At 35.3% G+C, this 19,723-nt stretch overlaps 1 protein-coding gene across 1 annotated transcript in view; it reads right to left on the reverse strand.

Annotated features, from left to right (window-relative positions):
• The window catches only part of LOC131150390 (6,7-dimethyl-8-ribityllumazine synthase, chloroplastic), a 34,502-nt gene that overhangs the window by 387 nt on the left and 14,392 nt on the right, over nucleotides 1-19,723 (reverse strand). Inside the window, exons 6-8 of the mRNA XM_058101083.1 lie at nucleotides 16,187-16,265; nucleotides 5,853-5,899; nucleotides 5,598-5,657 (exon numbers count right to left, since the gene is read on the reverse strand). Of these exons, the coding sequence (XP_057957066.1) occupies nucleotides 5,598-5,657; nucleotides 5,853-5,899; nucleotides 16,187-16,265 (186 nt within the window). The remainder of the gene's footprint in view (nucleotides 1-5,597; nucleotides 5,658-5,852; nucleotides 5,900-16,186; nucleotides 16,266-19,723) is intronic.

Here is a 19,723-nt window from a genome sequence, read left to right on the forward strand (position 1 = left end):
TTAATAAGTCTGCACGACGTGAATGCCAAGTAATTGTATATTTGCCAAATACCCTTCAATGTGAAAGGAACAGAGTTGAAGACAGCACAACCTCAGCAATGTATCAAATGGCTACTTAGAGCAAATCAAATTAAAATTTTAGAACATAGGTGGGCATTGCCATAGAGTGGATTGCAAATCCTGCCTAAGCAAAAGATGTTAAATGGTGACCATTATTAACTATCTTCAACATAAGGTCCAAATAAGCTCTTACCTTCAATGTTGTGCAGTCAGAAAATAGAACTGCAAACATGTCACTGTTGCCACACCACTGGAAATGTTAAACATGATTTTTCCTATTAGATAGATCTACATCGCATGTCAGGGGACACACCCTAATATTTCCTCCAAAACCCTGTTAAACATTTTAGAAGTAATAACTGATGAGAGAAATTTTGTGCAATAAGGGATACCTGCAAATATGTCACTCTGTTCTCACATCACTCGATCACTGAAAACGGCTAGACATGACTTTTCCCATTATATGGCTCCACATTTCTGGGACCCACCCCATTATCTCTTCCAAAACTCTTAAACTTTCTAGAAGTAATAATGATAGGCGAAAAGGGTTAAACCAACGCACAAAACAATAAAGCAGGCAAAAACCAACCAAACTAAAAATAAGACAGCCCATAAAACATTAGAAAGTGAATTTGTCCAACCATGACCTTTCAGCTTAGGATCAAAAAGCCTAAAGTCATCAAAGATTTTCCTTCTTTTATCAGTTTGATTTTTATATTTCTAATAAGAAAGATCAATGAAAAACTTTATGGAAAAGAAGAGGAGCTTGCACAATATTTTTATTGACCTAGACAAAGCCTGTGATAGGATAAGGGAAGTTCTATGGCAGGTTCTAGGAAAAAAACTCAGGATTTTGTTTTAGGTGTATAGATGTCAATACGGCTATACACACACACACACACATATGATAGAGTAATGACTAGTATTTTAACTATGTTTGGAGAGTCTAAGGAATTTCCCATCAAAACAAAGGTCTGCTTTAAGTCCTTATGATTTTGCATTAGAGATGGATCAACTTGCTAAAAGCATCCAAAATGAAGTTTCTTGGTGTACCTTGTATACCGATGATAGTCTTAATATATGAAACTAGAGGTGAAGCAGAATTTAAGTAAGAATTTTGGAAGAGGTTTTAGAATACAGAAGTTTTAACATAAGCAGAAATACGATATGATATATATAATATGTAATTTTAATCATGTTGGAGGAATATAAGAGAAACTTGATGGTCAAGAAATAATAGCATTAATTTCGTTACCTTATTTCTATTATACAATAAAGAAGAAATTGAAGAAGATGTAATACATATAAAGAAAGCAAGTTAGGTAAAATGGAGGCGTGTTTTGGGGATGTCATGTTGTTATAGAACATTCTTAAAATTAAAAGGGAAGGGGTGTTCTATGTGTTATAGAACACTTAAAATTAAGAGGAAAGTTCTCTACAACAGCCATAAGACCAACAATGCTAGATGGATCACAATATTGAGCAACAAAGAAATAGCATATCTGAAAAGTAAAAGTTGTCAAAAGAAAATGATAAAATGTATGTCTAACACAATTGTAAAAAATAAATTAAGGAATGAACACATTTTTGGTAAGTTGGGCATAGTACCTATAGAAGACAAGGCAAAGAAGGAGCATCTAAAACGGTTAGGACACCAACAAATAGGCCAAATAACACACTGGTGAGGAGTGACTCAGTAGTAGTAAGTGGCGTACGGTAGAACTAGAATAACAGAGTGAGTGGGTGGTAGCAGGTGGAGGAGGGGTAGAACTCTTGGACTAATTAAGCAATTGACAGCCCTCCATTTGCCAGAGGGGGAGGAGTAGAACAGGAAAACAGGGTGACATGTTTTTAGTTCTTTTTTTTTTTTTTATAGAAAAAGAAGTTCATTAGATTAAGAAAGAATGTACAAACGGGAGAAAAGACATCTCCTTAACAAAATCTGGGAAACCCCAAAAAACAAAACAAAAAAAGGAAAACACAAAACAACAGCAAGCTCAAATCAGCAAGCCCTTAGAAGTGACTTCCAATCCCGCTGAACATCTATCAGACACCCTTAAAATTTCCATTGCCCACACACCACAAAGAAGCCATAAAAAGCACTCTCTCACACCAACCAATGTGGGATCTTCTTCCCTGAAAAAATATATAGATTACGTTCCTTCCACAGTCCCATAACACTACAAACAAAGCATAATTCCATAATGCAATACCTTCCTTCCTCCTCCCAAACCCCACAAAAGATATTGCCAAGAACTCCTCCAGTGTTCTCGGACAAACCCAGCTTTCTTCAAAATAATTAAAAACTCATTCCAAACCTTCCATGCAAAATTGCAATGCAATAGAATATGAGAAACAGATACTGAGGTGAACTGAGAATAGAAAATGAAAATAATTTTCCATGAAAAATGTACCCTCAATATTTCCACCAGTGGCTAACCTGGCATGCACAACTGATACCGCACAAACTAAAATTTCAATATCCATTATAATGATCCTAAAAAAAGATGGTTTTTCAACCACTACAAAAATAACTTTTACAAACATCTTGGGTCAATGGCATCATATCATTAAGCAACTAACACAGGAAATAGACACGGCACAAGAAGGAATAGATAATTAATATAAGTTCTTTCTGTGCTCCTTTTTTTCTAATTTTTTTTATAATAAAAGAAGAATTTCATTAACAGAATAAGAATATACAACTAAGAGAATAAGACATCTCCTTAACATAGACTGGAAAATCCAAATAGAAAACACACAGAAACAACCTAAAAACTACAAAACAAAAGAGACAAAAACCAACATAAACTAACACTCCAACACAAAACGCCAATCATGCTGAATATCTGACAAGCTCACCCCCTTTAAATTCCCCTGCTCTACACACCAAAGAGAAGCCAAATAGTGTATCTTTTCCAAAACCAGTGACAGAGATGACTTCTTCCCTAGAAAAATACACACATTACACCCTATCCACAGCCCCCAAAAGACTGCAAAAAAGAAAATAAAAATAAAAAATACACATCTCCAGAGCACTGCCTTTTCCTTTTTCCTGCCAAAACCAGCAAAAGACACTGCCAAAAAGTCCTCCACTGTCTTGGAACACACCCAACATCACCAAAAATACCAAATAATTTGTTCCACGCCCTCCAAGCATAGTCACAATGAATGAACAAATGCAAAGAAGATCCTGAACAATTAAAACAAACACAGATGTCTGGAGAAATAGCCTTCAAAGGTCTCCTAACCTATAGCAAGTTATTGGTATTAACTCTATCAAGTGCAACCAACCAGATAAAAGCCTTGATTTTAAAGGGGATTTTGGCCCTCCAAATGGAACTATAGAGAGGAAAAGGTAAATTAGACCAATTCAAAAAATCACAAAAATATTTGCAAGAGTATAACCCCGAAGGATTCAAAAACCAAGACCGCCTATCCTCCTCTAAAGAAAAACAACAGATTTTCAACAAAACTAGCAAAGAGGATAGCTCTACAATTTCCCTATCATTTAACGATCTACGAAAGTGGAAATCCCAATAAGGCAAAGGTCCACCTGGAATAAAATATTGACCTAATCCTTTGGCTTTAGAATAAAATATTGACAAAAATTATGCACGCAACTTTTCATAAATGAAAATGCAACATGTAGTACACAAGGCACCAATGCAGCCACGCCATGTTGGGGTCCAGGAAGGGCATGGTGTACAATATGGTGTGCCCATGTGGGAGGCTGGGATCCTTATGTACCAGGTGTTATGTTTCTATTTATGAAAGTCATCTGCATACCTTTTGTCAATATTTTATTACTCATTGTAAAGCCAAAGAATACTAAGAAATTGAAGAATCTTTGTAAACATTACATGCATCTATAATAATAAAATTAAAGTGCTATGATAAATACACATGCACACATACATACACACATAGATGCATATGCCTTGACAGGAAAAATATATATTTTATATTAGGGAAAATATCAAGTTCCAATATTCATGATGACAGTTTTTTTTTTAGATCAAAAAAGAAGCTACCTTAGATAGAAAGAAAGGAAGATACAAAGTGCAGGGACAAGGAGTCCACCAATAAAACAAGAAGAAGAAAAAATAAATAAATAAATAAAAATAAAACACTAGATAACCCCCTTTCACATAAAACACTAGACAACATTAACAAAGGAAACCCATTTTCAACCCCTTCCCATCATAAATTACTGAGCTCTTCAAATTCACTAATTCCCTTTGTCCCTTCATCTTTCGAATTTTGCCACCATCCCTCTGCACTTATTTCCTCTAAAAGCAGTCAACTTTAAGTCCATTTTAGCCAAAAGATCTTGAGCTTCTAAATCCTCCTTAGGAAGCTCCTTCCCAAATGTAGGCAAAATCCCATCCCTTCGCTGTAAATTGTTAACATAGACCATCATTATCGAAAGAAACTCCCTGAAGACCTTCTAATAGGGGTGGGTGGACATAAGATAAATCCTCCATCTCTTCACAGGAATCTGAAGCATACCCATTTTGTTCTCAAATCTCATCCAACAACAGCCTCCCCACCACAATCAAACTCACTAATATCATCACTTCTGAATCTAAGAAGTCCCCTCATTTCTTTTTTTCTCTTTTTCTTTACTTAACCCTTTACTACACCCAACCTCCTCCTTAGCATGGGAATCTTCCACTATACTAAGCTCTCCTTTAAAATCTCTCTTCAATAACTTTTCCACTTACTCACCAGATTTTTCTCTCTCATCTTCAAACAACTTCCTCATTTCAGCACCCATACATACCGCCCTCCAATAAGCATAAACCTTTTTCCCTCCAATCTGTTATAATTAAGACAAAAAAGCATCAGACTTCCTCCCCCCAAAAAACCTTCTAATTTTTTACTCTTTTCCACATCAATTTATGTTCCCTCTTCAGAACTTGTTGCATTTTTAACACCACAATCTTGTTTTGGATCTTCTCTGCTGCCATTCTGAGCTTGTTCTGAAACTTGAGCAAATTGACTCATAGCTTGGAAATTTGTAGACTGGGAATGGAGTGTACCATCAGAGGATACAATGTCCTTCCCAGCACTTCTGGAGAGGGGGCGAGAGAGAAAGCGAGACATTCCATGCTATAAGCCTTAACACACGTTATACCATGCTACATCTGAACTACACCTGCCCCCAATGCTAGGACCACTTTGGAATTGTTTTCCATCTTGATAACAGGGAGCGTCCTAAACTTACATTTTTGCTATTCCTCTTTCCACTGTAATTTTCATTGTTCTTCCATTAATGAATTTTTTTTCTGTTATCTAAAAAAATAAATGCAATGTTATCCGTCTTCAACAAAAGTGGACATGCAAGAACAAGAAACAACCCCGTCAACAAACAACTAAATACAGCAACTGGGGTTGGGGAGATTGAGAAAACAAGAATAAAGCAAACTCCAAATGAAGTTTAATTGAGAAGAAACTCAAAAGGTGGCAAAAAACCACCATCACACTACTTAGAAATAAGCTTGTCTTCTAGCATTCCTTTAACATCAACTTACAGCTGTCAAGGCAGCCTCAGAACCTTTATTCCCAGATTTTCCTCCAGCTCGATTTAAAGCCTGCAATGATCATGGAGACAACAGTAAGCAGTCGCATAATTTGGTGCCATATAAGAAAATAACTCCAACAAGTTTCATATCTTGCATAGCTGTGAGTTTTAACAGTAAGACATGAAGAAGTGCCTAGCAAGAAATAAGGACAGAGAGAAGCTGTTTGCAAAGTGTAGAAAAGTAATGCACACACTAGGAGGGTACCTGCTCCATGTTATCACAAGTCAAGACGCCAAATATGCATGGAACTCCTACAAAAATGTTAAGTGCTTCAGTTTTCACTAAAAAACCAGATCCAAGCCTAATAGGAGAAATGGTTATAATGGAATAATATTAATAACAATTTCAAAAATAAATAATAAATGCAAATAGAAAATGAAGTCCATAAGACTACGTGCAAGCAAACAAAAAGTTCTTTTTTATCATGATATGGAATTCTTTTTGTATGAGCAATAAAGTATCCTTAAGAAAGGCCAAAAGGGGTGCACATGCAGCCAACGTACACAAGATGGATACAAAAATTACCCTGTCAAAGCCAAAAGGCTGAGCAGCAAGGGAGGGGAAGATCTACAACTGGTGTGCACTATTTAGTTTCAAACCGAAATATCATTTTTTTTTTTTATTTGTTCAATCTATTATTATTGTTTTGATAGAAAAAGAAACTTCACTAAGAGAATAAAGAATATACAAGGAGGGAAACAATCTTCTTGAGAAAAACATAAAAAAATGAAAAATAAAGGATAAAAAAAAATACAAGTAATAAAAGGACAACAATATCAAGGTAACAAATCCATCCAATTTTGCTAAATACCACAAAACCACATTCACAAAGCAACTAGACGAAAAAATCCGCAGCAAAGCAAAATATACAATCTGATCCCATATCAAATCAATAGAAAAAACCTAGTCTCGAAAAATACTAGCATTTAACTTCAGACAAAGCACCCACAAGATAGCAAAAACTGCACACCATCACAATGACTTTGCATCATTATGCCTCTCAAACCCTCTAAAAGCAGTCATCAGAAAATCCTCCGAGAACAAGGGGGCACACAACACTCTCAGAAGAGATTAAAAAGCTTGTTCCATAAAACAAAGTCACAAAACAATGAAGAAATACATTGACATGTGTCGGCATCACTTACACATTGTGAGACATAGCCTTATAAGGCATTCTAACTAAAACAGATTGTTGGTGTTAACGCTATTAAGAGTGGCCATCAATACAAAATAATCTTTAAAGGAACCTTAACTTTCCGAAAAAAAAAATAGCAAGAGGGAAATATGCGAGGATTGAATAATTGCAAGAGAAAACCCTAGAAGCATCCAAACCACAAACTTTGGCATCCCTACAATGGGAATAATCAAAGGAAGCCAACAAAGCAAGAAATAAAGAAAGCTCCTCAGCTTCCCCTTTGGTTTGCATAATGAAATTGAAGCAAGAAAGGAATTGAGAGAGGATTGGAATCAAGGTCAGAGTGGAATTGCTTTTGGAATGCAATTACTAGATTTGGTTAGTAATATGTAATGACTGTAGGAATCCAATTTCAATTTCTTTCCAACATTTGGTGTTCTTCAATGACTTTTATAAGGGAACGAAAAATAAGTCATTTTTTATAAAAACCCCTAATACATAATTATCTAATTTCATACTATTATTTTTATTTCGTAGTAGTGATATTCATTTGTGTTAATATTATCTTATACTGTTTTTATTATTTTTTTATACTAATTATTATCCTTAAAATAATTATTATTATTTTTCCTTTTTATTATTATTTTTATAGTAATAAATATTATTGTCATTGTAATTATTATTAGTAGTTATTATTATTTTTTGTTGTTTTTATAATAATTATTGTCTTTAAATAATAATTACTATTTGTTTCCTTTTTACTATTATTGTTCTTTTTGTTATTATTATTTTTATAGTAATAAATATTGTAGCCATTGTAATTATTATTAGTTTTTATTATCATTTTTTACTGTTTTTATAATAATTATTATTTTTTGCATTTTTTATTATTATTGTTCTTGTTGTTATTATTATTTTAATACTAATAAATATTATTATTAGTTGTTCTTATTGTAATTATTATTAGTTGTTTTTTTATAATAATAATAACAATTAATATTATTTGTTGTTTTTTTATTATTATTATTTTATTTTTTTTCATAATAACGAATATTATTAGAGTAATTACTATTTTTTTATTGGTGCTATTACTATTTTTTTATAATTTTTATAATAAGTATTATCCTTAAAATAGTAACTATTATTATTTTTATCCTTAAATAATAACTATTATTAATATTTTGGCCTTTTATTATTAAAATTGTTCTTGTCATTATTATTATTTGTATAACAATAAACATTATTGCAATTATTATTAGTTGTTATTATTTTTATTATAATAGTAATAATAGCTAAGTATTATTAGTATTTGTTGTTGTTTTTAGAATATTTTTTTATTATAAAATAAGTTTGATTGGAATGAAGAACAATTCAAGCCCATCTATACTGGAACCACAATTCACCATTCACACCCTTGATTCCGCAGACCAAACACAGGAATGTGATTCCATTCCTGGAATTTGATTTCATTCCAGGCCTGATTCTGCAATTCAAATAAGGGATAAGAATTCTATAAAAAATGAAAAAATCCCAAGAAACCAGGTCACTGTCAACAATAATAAAATAAGAGATAGGTGCATCATGATGCACACACATATATATGATAAGACGGAGAGAAAAGGAAAAAGGCAACCCGGAGTTTTGAAAGGAGATACCTACTTTCCTCCTTGTACATTCCTATTTTATCAATGAAATTCATTTGTTATCAAAGAAAGAAAAAGGGGTAAATGCTTGCAAAATTAATTTCCATAGGCTTTCATAAATAGCTCTAGATTCCAAACATTAGCATCCCACCAATTCGCTTGCAAGCCAAATTTACTCTCGATTACTTTATGCCAAAATTAAATTAATTTCCAAATGAAAATGTCCTTACCATTTAGCAAAGCAATATTTTAAGAGACCAAATTACCAAGACTGAGGCCCCCTCAGTTTTAACCTCCCTATAACCCTCCCAACTCACAAGATGATCCCTCTTCTCACCCACCCATGACCAAAGAAAATTCCTCGTAATTCTCTCCAAAATAATCACAATGTGTACCAAAATCTTAAAACAAAAGTAGATTCCATAAAAGACAAGCCCGAGTTAGAAAAATATGACCACCCAAGGAGGAAGAAAAAGACACCCTTCCAGTCATCAAGGCATTTAGAAATCTTAGGAAAATCTCAAAATCTCACCAAGTGAGAAATACCATATAAAGGAACTCCTAAAAAGTCATAGGCCACTCTAACAACCTACAAACTGCAAGCATAACAAAGCTAGAAAAAACATCTCTGGACACAAATTAAAAGCATGGAAAAACCACACAAAAATTAATCTTAAGCACCAAAAAATCATCACACAAAAATAAAATAGTATCATCAGTATCTGGAACAACCACGTTTCACTTATAACTCGGATTCAGCTCACAATATTCAAGTACTAAATAATTCTTGCAATTATATATTTATAGGCCTAATATGCTTGGGAATCAAGGAATTAATTACAAAACCTAATAACAACTAGGATATTTTTTCCTAAATCCAAATAAAATATAAACCTCTACATGACCATATTCTAGCTCACTGAACTCTTTGAAGGATGCCTTGACTAGATATGGCAGCAGTTTAAAAGCACATGCACTTGCACCTAATTTTTAATCAATAGGAAGAATCCTTTTGTTGTTTAGCTCCACAAAGCCGAGACTGTTACATGGAAAACATATTTTTACCATGGCAATAGACACCAGCTCTCAATGAGACTTAACCTTCGCCATGTTTCAAGAATGGAGATCTGCTTGTTGTATAGACGACTAGACCTGTCATGAAAATATTTAAAAGTTAAAATGATAGACTCAAAACATTTCTTTCAATTTGCTTGGTGTATAGACGATTAGACCTGTCCTGAATATCTTTAAAAGTTAACATGATCGCCTCAATCATCTCTTTCAATTTGGCATCAGGATAAGAACATCTAGAGCAGCGATTCTCATAACTTCACCAGCAACAGCTACCCCAATATCTGTAACCAAGTGCTTCATCATCATTGTCTAATGCCCAAATTAAAAGAGAGACTTCATCCTTAAAGCAAGTCTGATGAAAATTGCACTGCTTGACTTAAGAAGAGCAAAATATCATCAACTGAAGATGGAAGGAATTGGAAATCATTCCCAACCGTTTATGAGCTGCTGCTCTTGGAGTTCCTTTATTGTAGCCTGTGGAGTTTTAGCAAAGCATCTATTCCTTTTTTTCTGCTTTGTTTTTGTTTTTTTTTTTTTTGGGGGGGGGGAGGTGTTGAATCTGACCTAAATCAGGATTTAAAGGAATGGAAGCTGGGTTAGTCCTGATTAGTTGTGCTTGGGTTGACACTTGAAAAGATTCCCATGCTCTCATAGATGACCAACTCAACCATGATGTGAAAAAACCAAAGTTAACAATTACGCCTATTGTGCAAAGCAAGAGGGAAAGGAAAACCATGTTGGGTTCATTACTGAGTTGAACACAATAACTTTAACATTTGGGATGTGTTTACTTTTCCAGCATCCTTGGATAATCTAACACAAGGTGTCACTGAGGAAAAATGAGCTTCCATCATGTAGCCCATATTGCGCCGTTTGGAACTCCAATCATTTTTATTTCTATTTTGGAGCATGTGGAAAGAAGAAATGGGAGGATTTTAAGTGTAATGTTTGACAGATGTCAGCTATTGGATGGATTGATTTGATGCAATTTGGAGGCTGCCTAAAGAATAGGGTCAAGGGGAGGCTGCCTGAAGAATAGGGTCAAGGGTTCGTTGGGTCATAAACACAAATTATTACCTTTAATTGAATAGCAGAATTCGTTTTAGCCTTTTAAGTAGGAGTTTGTTTGTAAATAAGCATGTTGAGGAGTTAGTTTGCAATTTTCTTAATTTTAGTTTCCCTCATACATTAGGCGATTTTAATGTTCTAAACAGTTGGCTAGTTTAAGATTGAGTTCAAAGTAACACAATTTTCTGTCCCTTCTACATTCCTCTCGCTCCTCTTTTCACTCTTCTGTCTCTCTCCTTAGTCCTTAATTCTACATCACTGCAGATATAAGCTTCATTAGAGGGGCATGTGGATATGGAAGGCTTTCATCGTCTCTACTGTTTTTTAATAGATAAACATGGAAGCTTCATGTAGAAGAACCAACAAAAGCGGCAACCGTGGCATACATGTGAAGCACAAAAGTACTGAACTACATCAATTTAGCTTGCATTCGCTCAATCAAGTTGGTATTATAAGGATGTTGTGCCTTTCATTGTTTTCCCATCTCATTTTTTGTTTGCATAAACATGGGCTTATACTCTTCTCTTTCCTTCAGTTCCCAAAAAAAAAGACATCAATTTAGCTTGTATTCGCTTGATCACGTTGATATTTTAAGGATGTTGCTTCTTTCGTTGTTTTTGCTTCTCATTTTGTGCCTGCATAAACACATGGGCTTATACTCTTCTCTTTCGTGTGAGCTTTATCTTCTAAGGCTAACGCAATGAAGAAGAATAAGAAGGGACAATCACACGTTAACTTCTCAATTCAAATTCATCAACAAAACTACTCCTATATGGCTTTCACACACTGTTTTTAAGAAAGCCACTAACACATGAAATTACACACACCTTTAAAACTACACAAAATTACAAATAAACCCTAAAATGCACAAATATTACAAACAAGCCCCAAATACACATAATGCTATACTAAGTAAACTAAACACACATAGTAAACTAATTAATTAAACACAAAAACCCTTGTCTAATTCTTATCAATTAATCTCCAACAAGGATTAACCCAAGGTTTGGCTTCTAGTCCTACATTAAATCCCCCCCACCAGAAAAAATTTGGCCTCAAATTTGGAAATGTTGGAAGATCAGAAGTAAAAAAGCACACTAGACTCTTCAAAAGCCAGCGCTTGAATGATACAAAAAATCATGTTCCATTGACAGCACCATAGACTTGAATTGAGAATTGGCATCAATGAACACATCAGGAATGACAAACTCAACAATAAGAATGTTTGAAAGACTTAAGATGTTTTCAAAGACATGTATTTCCTTGCTTGTATTGTCCTCAAGCGACAGCAACTCAAGCATGATTGATGATCGCAGATTATTTGTCTTGGTGGGTTGGTAAAGCAGGCTTCAAAATGATCTTCTTACCATTATAGTGGAAGATGTATGTGTTCTCATGTCCTTGAATCACACCCAAATCATCAAACCAAGCAGAACCAAGGAGTACACAGCCATTATTCATGGCTATGATATCGCGCCAAACATTATCAAAATAGTCACTCATTTAGATAGAAACCAAACATCTTTCACAAACATGCAGAGTTATCAGCCCAAGATATCTCACAACGTTTTGGGTCAGGTTCCGAACAAAGTTGCATACGAATGACCCATTTATAGAAACCACATTCATAGACCATCAATGATGATTTTCAAACATTTTCTCCAGACGCAAGTAATGTGTGAAAAAACTTGAAATTGTACACAAAATATGATAAATGGCACAATAATTTGTCACCATATTGCTGGATTTATGCATATATCCATTGCAACTATGTATTACCAAAAATTCTTAACACAATTTGACACAATTCTCGATCTAATCATATATATTCACAAGTTTGACTCTCAATTTTCAAAAACCATCTTCAGGTCACCTTTAATCTAGAGTATGACATAGAGTGAAATAAATTCACTTAGAAAACTCTCAAATTGCTGCAATAAAGCATTAAAACCGGTTTTTTATGTTAGTAGTGACAATTTCTGCAATAACTCCAAAAAGGGATATAGAAGATTAGTGGAATGATTTCCCAAAACAAAAAAATAATAATAATAATTGAAACATGGCGTGTATAGAAAGATCCTTAGGGTGGCCATGAGTTACAGACACGATGTTGGTATTTGATACCGAAGATACTCATGAGCCGGAAAGTAAAATGGAAACGAAAAGTTAAAGAATGATAAAATTGAGAAATGGAACCGTGTGAGTTAATAATATAAATAATTAAGGCGAAGTGAAACTCTCCGCCTGAGGGCTTACTGAGTAAGGTGAGTGCCCTGACAGGTATCAGATGTGGTCATACCCGACTGCATAACGTGTTAGGGCAAAGGGAAGCTACCTGTATGGGTGGGTAATCTTCCTTATTCTCAGGAACTTCGCAGGTAAAAATGTGTTGGAATGATTGATTTTGCGAAATGATTTTTAAAGCTTATAAAAGCTTGTGTTGTATATCTATACAATTATGAGAATGTGTATATTAGTGTATTTACTCAGATAAAACGGTGATTTGAAAAGTAAGTGTATTATAATTGTACTCATATGGCCACACACTGTAAATAATTTATTTCTTCTTACTGAGATGTGTCTCACCCAAATTATCTAAATTTTTCAGGGGACAGAGATAGGTCAGGTGGTAGAGCTCCGTGATCATAGGGAGCTGGGACCCTGATATACAGGGTAAGTTTGGACTAGGGAGGTGTGATTCCCTAGGATTGTATTATTTTTGGATATGAGGTAGTATTGTGTATATGTGTATATGCATACTCTGGGTATTGTATTCTGACTAATATGTGTATATTGTCTTCCGCTGTTAGGTTGTATAATAAAATAACTTTCTACCCGATACCTAATGCGGGTCGGGTCGTATGAATGGTAGTAGGATTGTTGACGTGGTCGATTTGTGGATTTATGACGTAATTATTTATTTATTTATTATGGATATAGAAAAAAAAAATTGCACGAAAATCGGGGCATCACAATCTCTATCTTCCATATCAAGTTATCCCACTTGATTGCAATATATCATGTCTGCAATCAAAATATCATGCTGTAGTTCAACATATAATGGAGAAAACCAAAAATATCATGGTTGGAGCAATTTCTCACGAGATTAGAAAATTCAGAACAAACTGTCAAGGTTGCTCAGCGCGTTGCCAACACGTGGGGCGTGTGAGCCTCCAGCAAGGGTCATCTAATGATGAGATTTCAGGCGAAGGTAGATCAGAGGATTCCAAGTTCAATGGCAGTGGCTGTGTGACAAAAAAAACACAGGAAACTAGAGATTTTGGAAGGCTAACGTTGGGAAATCTTCTTCGGCATGTAGGACCAGAGTCATGGTTGAACAGCAATGAAATTTTGCAGGTATGCCTCTCAGTGGTTTCTGTTTTTGATGGTGTTGGAGGTGCTGTGAAAATCTCCCAGGAAAAGGGCATCCAAAAAATGAGAACGCGACTGGAATTTTTTTAAGAAGTTCATAACTCTTTTGAGTTTCTTTTTTTCAAAATCTAGGACTGATAATTGGTGTAGAACAGGGGTAGAAAGTTAGAAATAGAGAGAGTAGAAAGAATAACGAAAATGAGGAGAGAAGAAGAAGAAAATGGAAGAAGGAAAAGAGAAGAAAACAGCAATGCAGAGCAGAGAATCAGAATAGAAAAGAGAGTTCAGATCAGGAAACAGGATGGGAAGAGAATTGAGAAAATTAGGGGAATTATGGGGGGAGAAATAGAAGAAGAGAAGGAGAATTACGGAAATAAAGAGGGATAGAAACAGAAAGGCAGAATTACAGGGTGGAAATTAGAAGGCAGCAGAGAGTTAGAGAAAGAACAGAGAAGAACAGGAGGTGAAAGAAGAAGAAAAGAAAGGGGAGACTGGGGATTGAAGTGGAAGAACAGAGATCGATATTGGGCTCTGATACCAATGATGCAGCACAGTATAGAAGGAAGAAGGAAGAGGGAAGTGGAGAGAGAGGAGATACAAGTGGAGAATCACACTTTAACTTCTCAGTTCAAATTCATCAACTAAACTACTCTTGCATGAAGAAGAAGAAGAAGAAGAAGAAGAAGAAGAAGAGGGAAGAGGGAAGAGGGAAGATACAAGGCGGAATCGCAAGTTAACTTCTCCATTCAAATTTATCAACAAACTCCGCTACATGGCTTTCACACTATTTATAAGAAAGCCACTGACATGTGAAATAACACATATATCCCTAAAACTACATGAAATTACAAACAACCCCTAAAAAAAATGCACAAATATTACAAACAAGCCCCCCAAATATGCATAATACTATTCTAAATAACTTAAACACACAAAATAAACTAGTTAATTAAACACAACCACCCTTGCCCAATTCTTCTCCATTAACTCCAAAAAGGGTCAACCCCTGGTTTGGCTTCTTGTCCTGCATCAGATATGCACCTAATATTGGCACTGAGATTAAGAATTACTGTTTTTCATAAATAAATACATCTTTGTCAGATCTTCCCCATGAATCTTCAGGTTGCTCTAGTTTCTTTTAATAATTTTTATTCATGAAAATAAAATTTTCTTTGACGAAACCTAACCAACCTCTTTATTTAGTGCAAATAAGTCAATTTTCCATATTTAGAAAATCTGGTTGAAAAGAAGTTGCACAATCAGAGCAAATTATAGATCACTTATGCTCAATGTCACTAAGCCACACAGTGGACCTAAAATGAACTTCCAAGGCAAGGTCATCAACTCGTGTTCTCCGCTTTAACCACAATTTCTTAGCAAAAATACAAACACGATAAGACATCAAGACCAAGAAAGAAATCTTCAACAAACAAATATGTTTACTTGCAAACATATTAAACATATTTATAAATTATTCCAGGAATGTTGCCCTAAGCTACAGGCTCACAGTGAAACAGATGATAAAATGCTTGCTATTTTGTAGCTGCAGCAAACATATGTCAAGTGTCTCTGTCACACACACGTGCACAATAATTCACTACAAATGAAAGGAAAATTCCTATTTATTTACTTGTTACAGAATTGACCACAGACCAAACCCCTTTTTATTTAACAGTATTGTATCCATAATTCTGGGCTTCATGTTACTCTCCTAAAAGACATGTCAGAATCAGGGATGCCGATTGGATTGAATGGGATGACAGTTTCTCATTCTGAGGCACATTTCTAGAGACACGATATCTAATACAGAGCCTCTTGACTCTTTTTGCTCTCTTTATCCTCTCTCTTAAATATCTGCTTTCCCAAACAAAATAGAAGCCTTAGGGTATTTGGAATCCAAGAAAACCAATTTTATTGGCACGGAAGCCAGGGGCAAATAAGCTCAAGTCAACGCAAAAGGTGATTATAGTCTGGTGTTGGTGAGACTTCTTACTCTGACACTTGTTAATATATGGCAGTCCTACGGTAAGGCCATGTACCAAATGAAGAAAATGCACATAAAATACCTCTGTACAAGAAGATAAACACCTAAATAAACAAAAAGCAAGACAGATGTAATTGTAATAAGCAAACTATAGCAGAAACATTTTTGCTAACTAATGCAGCTTTTGATTTTATGGGCTATTATTTCTGTGATAGGGCAAAACAAAAGCAGATTAACAATTAAAACAAATATTGATACCCACCTGAGTTCAAACCAGCTGAAAGCACCCCAGAGGCCGCTGAATTAACAACAGCATCATAGTGAGAAGTATCACCTCTTATCTACTGACATATAAAGAAGGATTATAAATCAAGGCACAAAAGCAGGCATACACTTCAGTACTTAACTAACCAACAGTGGGGTTGAATCAACAGATATGACAGCATGCTATGCCCTGGAGAAAAGGCTTTCTTTCAAAAGTTGGATAAGTAGGCATATTAGCAGGAATTGGAACACAGATGATAACTCAAAACAAGAACGCAAAGTATCTAACATGATGTAGAAATGAGAAGCTGAAGTGGAGATAGAACCCATAGTAAGAATCCATAAAATAGAATGTGAAAGGAGCAGAGCTGATATAAAATTCCAACATGATGAAAAGTCTTACATGCATAATAATGCAGAGCATAATTAACAAGGAAAAGTCACTTAAGTTCACCAGGTATCTCGCATCCTTGGATTTGAAAGAAAAAAAAAATCTATAAAAATGCATTAACAAAAAGTAGTTGGATAGCTTTTCAGGCCTAATCTATTAGATGCCAAAATTCTCAGGTCCTCAATCATCAGCCTTTTGTTGTTTAGGTTTGTTCACATCTTTCTTTTTCCTTTGGTACAACTGAAAAGAAGGAAACAAAACAAAACAGCCTAGAAGCCCCTAGGCATTGCCATACCACTGCTATCCCTGAACAGGCATGACCTAGCTGTTGGGGAAAGGGGAGATAAAACGTGTGAAGGACAAAAGGCAAGTAGATTCCAATATTGGGTAACCATATGCATTCCCCCTTGGAGAATACTGAAGTTAAAAAGACCAGATTCATTCCAAGAAGCTTTTGCAATTGGTAATCAAGCTGGCATTTGGATCAGCAGATGGACTTGAGCTCAAAGGTAATGTGATGGCCTTTAGCATAATCTTTACAGATCACCTGCTTGAACCCTTCACTCCAATCATGGAAAGGCCAAATACCAAAACTTCAAGCTTGGCCAATATGTTATCCCAATTACCAACTGGCCAAAAATTCTCTTCACCTGCAAGGATTTTAGGGGGAGTATAGCCCAGAATAAAGTTTGTGGATCTTTTTCTACAAGAAAATATTTTCCTTCTTTGGATAGGAGTATGAAATTGTTTAAATAGGATACTATTTATGAAAAGGAACAGAGGGCAGAATCCAAATCCTATGGCACTTTGTATAAACAAAAACTTACTTGTAGCATCATATCTTACAAATGATCAATAAGAATTCTCTGCAGATATTTGCATTCTTTTAATGGTGAGACTTCACAATGTTTTTCAGGTGAGACTTGTATACAGCCTTAAATGAGTTGATTCTGTGTTCAACTAAGACTCGGCAGCAACCCCTCTCTGTCTCTCAAGTGAGCTCACATCTGATTCTCTTCATCACACTCTCTGATCTAAGGAGTATCGGCAATGCATGACAACAGATGTAGCATTCAAATTTACATATTGGATTCAGAAATCACAACTGGTTCAGTGATTCAGAAGCTTACTAACTTTTTTTACTAGAAAAAGAAGATGCATTCATTGTCGAGGAAAGAATGTACAAAGAGGAGAATAAGATCCACTCATAAAAAATAAAAACCAAAATAGATTAGAAAACAATCAAAATTAAACCACCTTCCACTCTATCCGAACATTTGAGAAAGGCACCCCTTTAAAACAGGCTTTTGAAGTTGATGCAGTTACGAGGGCGGGTTTTAAAATGGAAAGGATAAAGCTCCATGTCTTGACGGCTGCGCAATGTCTTTTTTGCAGGATAGTAGGGAAATTTTGCAGGATGATATTATGACTTTTTTTGGGGAATATATCATAGTTATGGGTTGACAGGAAATAGTGTCAATTCAACCTTTATAGCCCTGCTAAGAGGTTGAGAGATATTAGGCCTATTAGTCTGGCAACTAATTTTTACAAGATTTTAATCAAGGTCTTATTTGTGAGACTTAGAGAGGCGTTGGGGGATTAGTGACAAGTGCGCTTTGCTTTTATCAAAGACAAGCAAATCTTAGACACTACTGTAGTGGCTAACGAGGTGGTTGAGGATGTGAGGAGGACAAGTAAGAGGGGTGTGATTCTCAATTTGGATTTTGAAAAGGCTTATGACATCGTGGATTGAGTTTCTTATACCATGTGATGGATTAAAAAAGGATTTTGGATCAGTATGGAGGAATTGGATAAAAGGGTGACTTAGTTGTACAAATATATAGATGATTATAAATGGACCTCCTACGGAGTGGGTTAAGGCCTCACGGAGGTTACGGCAAGCAGATCCTATGTCTGCTTTCTTGTTCACATTGGTAGTTATGGTTTAAGATGATAAGAGATTTCTTGTGGTTAGGAAGTGGGGAGAATAAGAAGGATCCTCTTGTAGGTTGGGATGTGCTTAGGAGACCTAAGTCTTGGGGCTTGGTGATGTGATAACTTATTCTTAATATATGGAGATGCCCCTTAGAGGCTGATTTCCCATACCATCAGGTTGTTAAAAGCAAGTATGGAGTTCATCAAATGGGTGGGATAATATAGGGTGCCATGTTTCCCAAGCGAGACCTTGGAAGTTTGTTTCCCAAGTTGCTAATATTTTCTTTCCTAAATACATTTCAAAGTGATAGCAATAAAATCCAGTTTTGGGAAGATTTTTAGGTTGGTGAGACTTCGTTGGAGCTGTTTGTGCCTCCCCTGTTTAGATTATCTACGGTTCACAACGCACCAGTAACGGCTTTTTCCTCTTCTTAGGCACGTGCATAGCGGGAGGAGGGGGGGATTCACTCTTGAGATTCCACTTCGTTAGGAGTTAACGAACAGAGGTTGATAAACTTAGCTTTTATTCAGTGTGTTGGATTCTTGTGCTCATTGTGAGAGGGAAGATGTTCGAATCTAGATAGGGGATTCTTCAAGTTACATTTTTTTCTTTTCTCATCTTTGTAGACATGCAATACCTTATGTCATCTAGGAGGCTAAGGTTCCTTCTAAGGTCTGGGCTTTCACTAGGGCATCCCCTATGAGTGACCGGTTGCACTAAAATCACCTGGGTGTAACGAAAAATGGAAAAAGGTGGAATAGGTCGGGGCATTCTAGATGGGAAAGGGGTAAAAAGTTAGTGCAAGAAACCAAGATCAGACTAGCAACTTGGAATATAGGGGCTCTAATGGGTAAATGCATGGGAATAGTGAACATAATGATAAGAAGAAAAATTAACATTATCTGTCTTCGAGAAACTAAGTGGGTAGTGGAGAAAACTAAAGAAATTGATAGATCAGGATTCAAACCTTGGTATACTAGAAAAGAAAAATATAAGAATAGGGAGGGAATCATTATAGACAAAGACCTAAAAGATAATATGGTAGACATTAGAGAATAGGAGACAGGATTACAAAAATAAAGATAATTTTAGGCTTAGGGATTATAAAAGTCAGTGCGGATACTCCTTAAATAGGATCAGCAGAAAACCTCCAAAAACAATTTTGGGAAGATATGGATGGTGTTATACAGGGGATATTAAGGTCTGAA

The sequence above is a fragment of the Malania oleifera genome, chromosome 3 (genome assembly GCF_029873635.1).
Source record: "Malania oleifera isolate guangnan ecotype guangnan chromosome 3, ASM2987363v1, whole genome shotgun sequence".
Classification (NCBI taxonomy): domain Eukaryota; kingdom Viridiplantae; phylum Streptophyta; class Magnoliopsida; order Santalales; family Ximeniaceae; genus Malania; species Malania oleifera.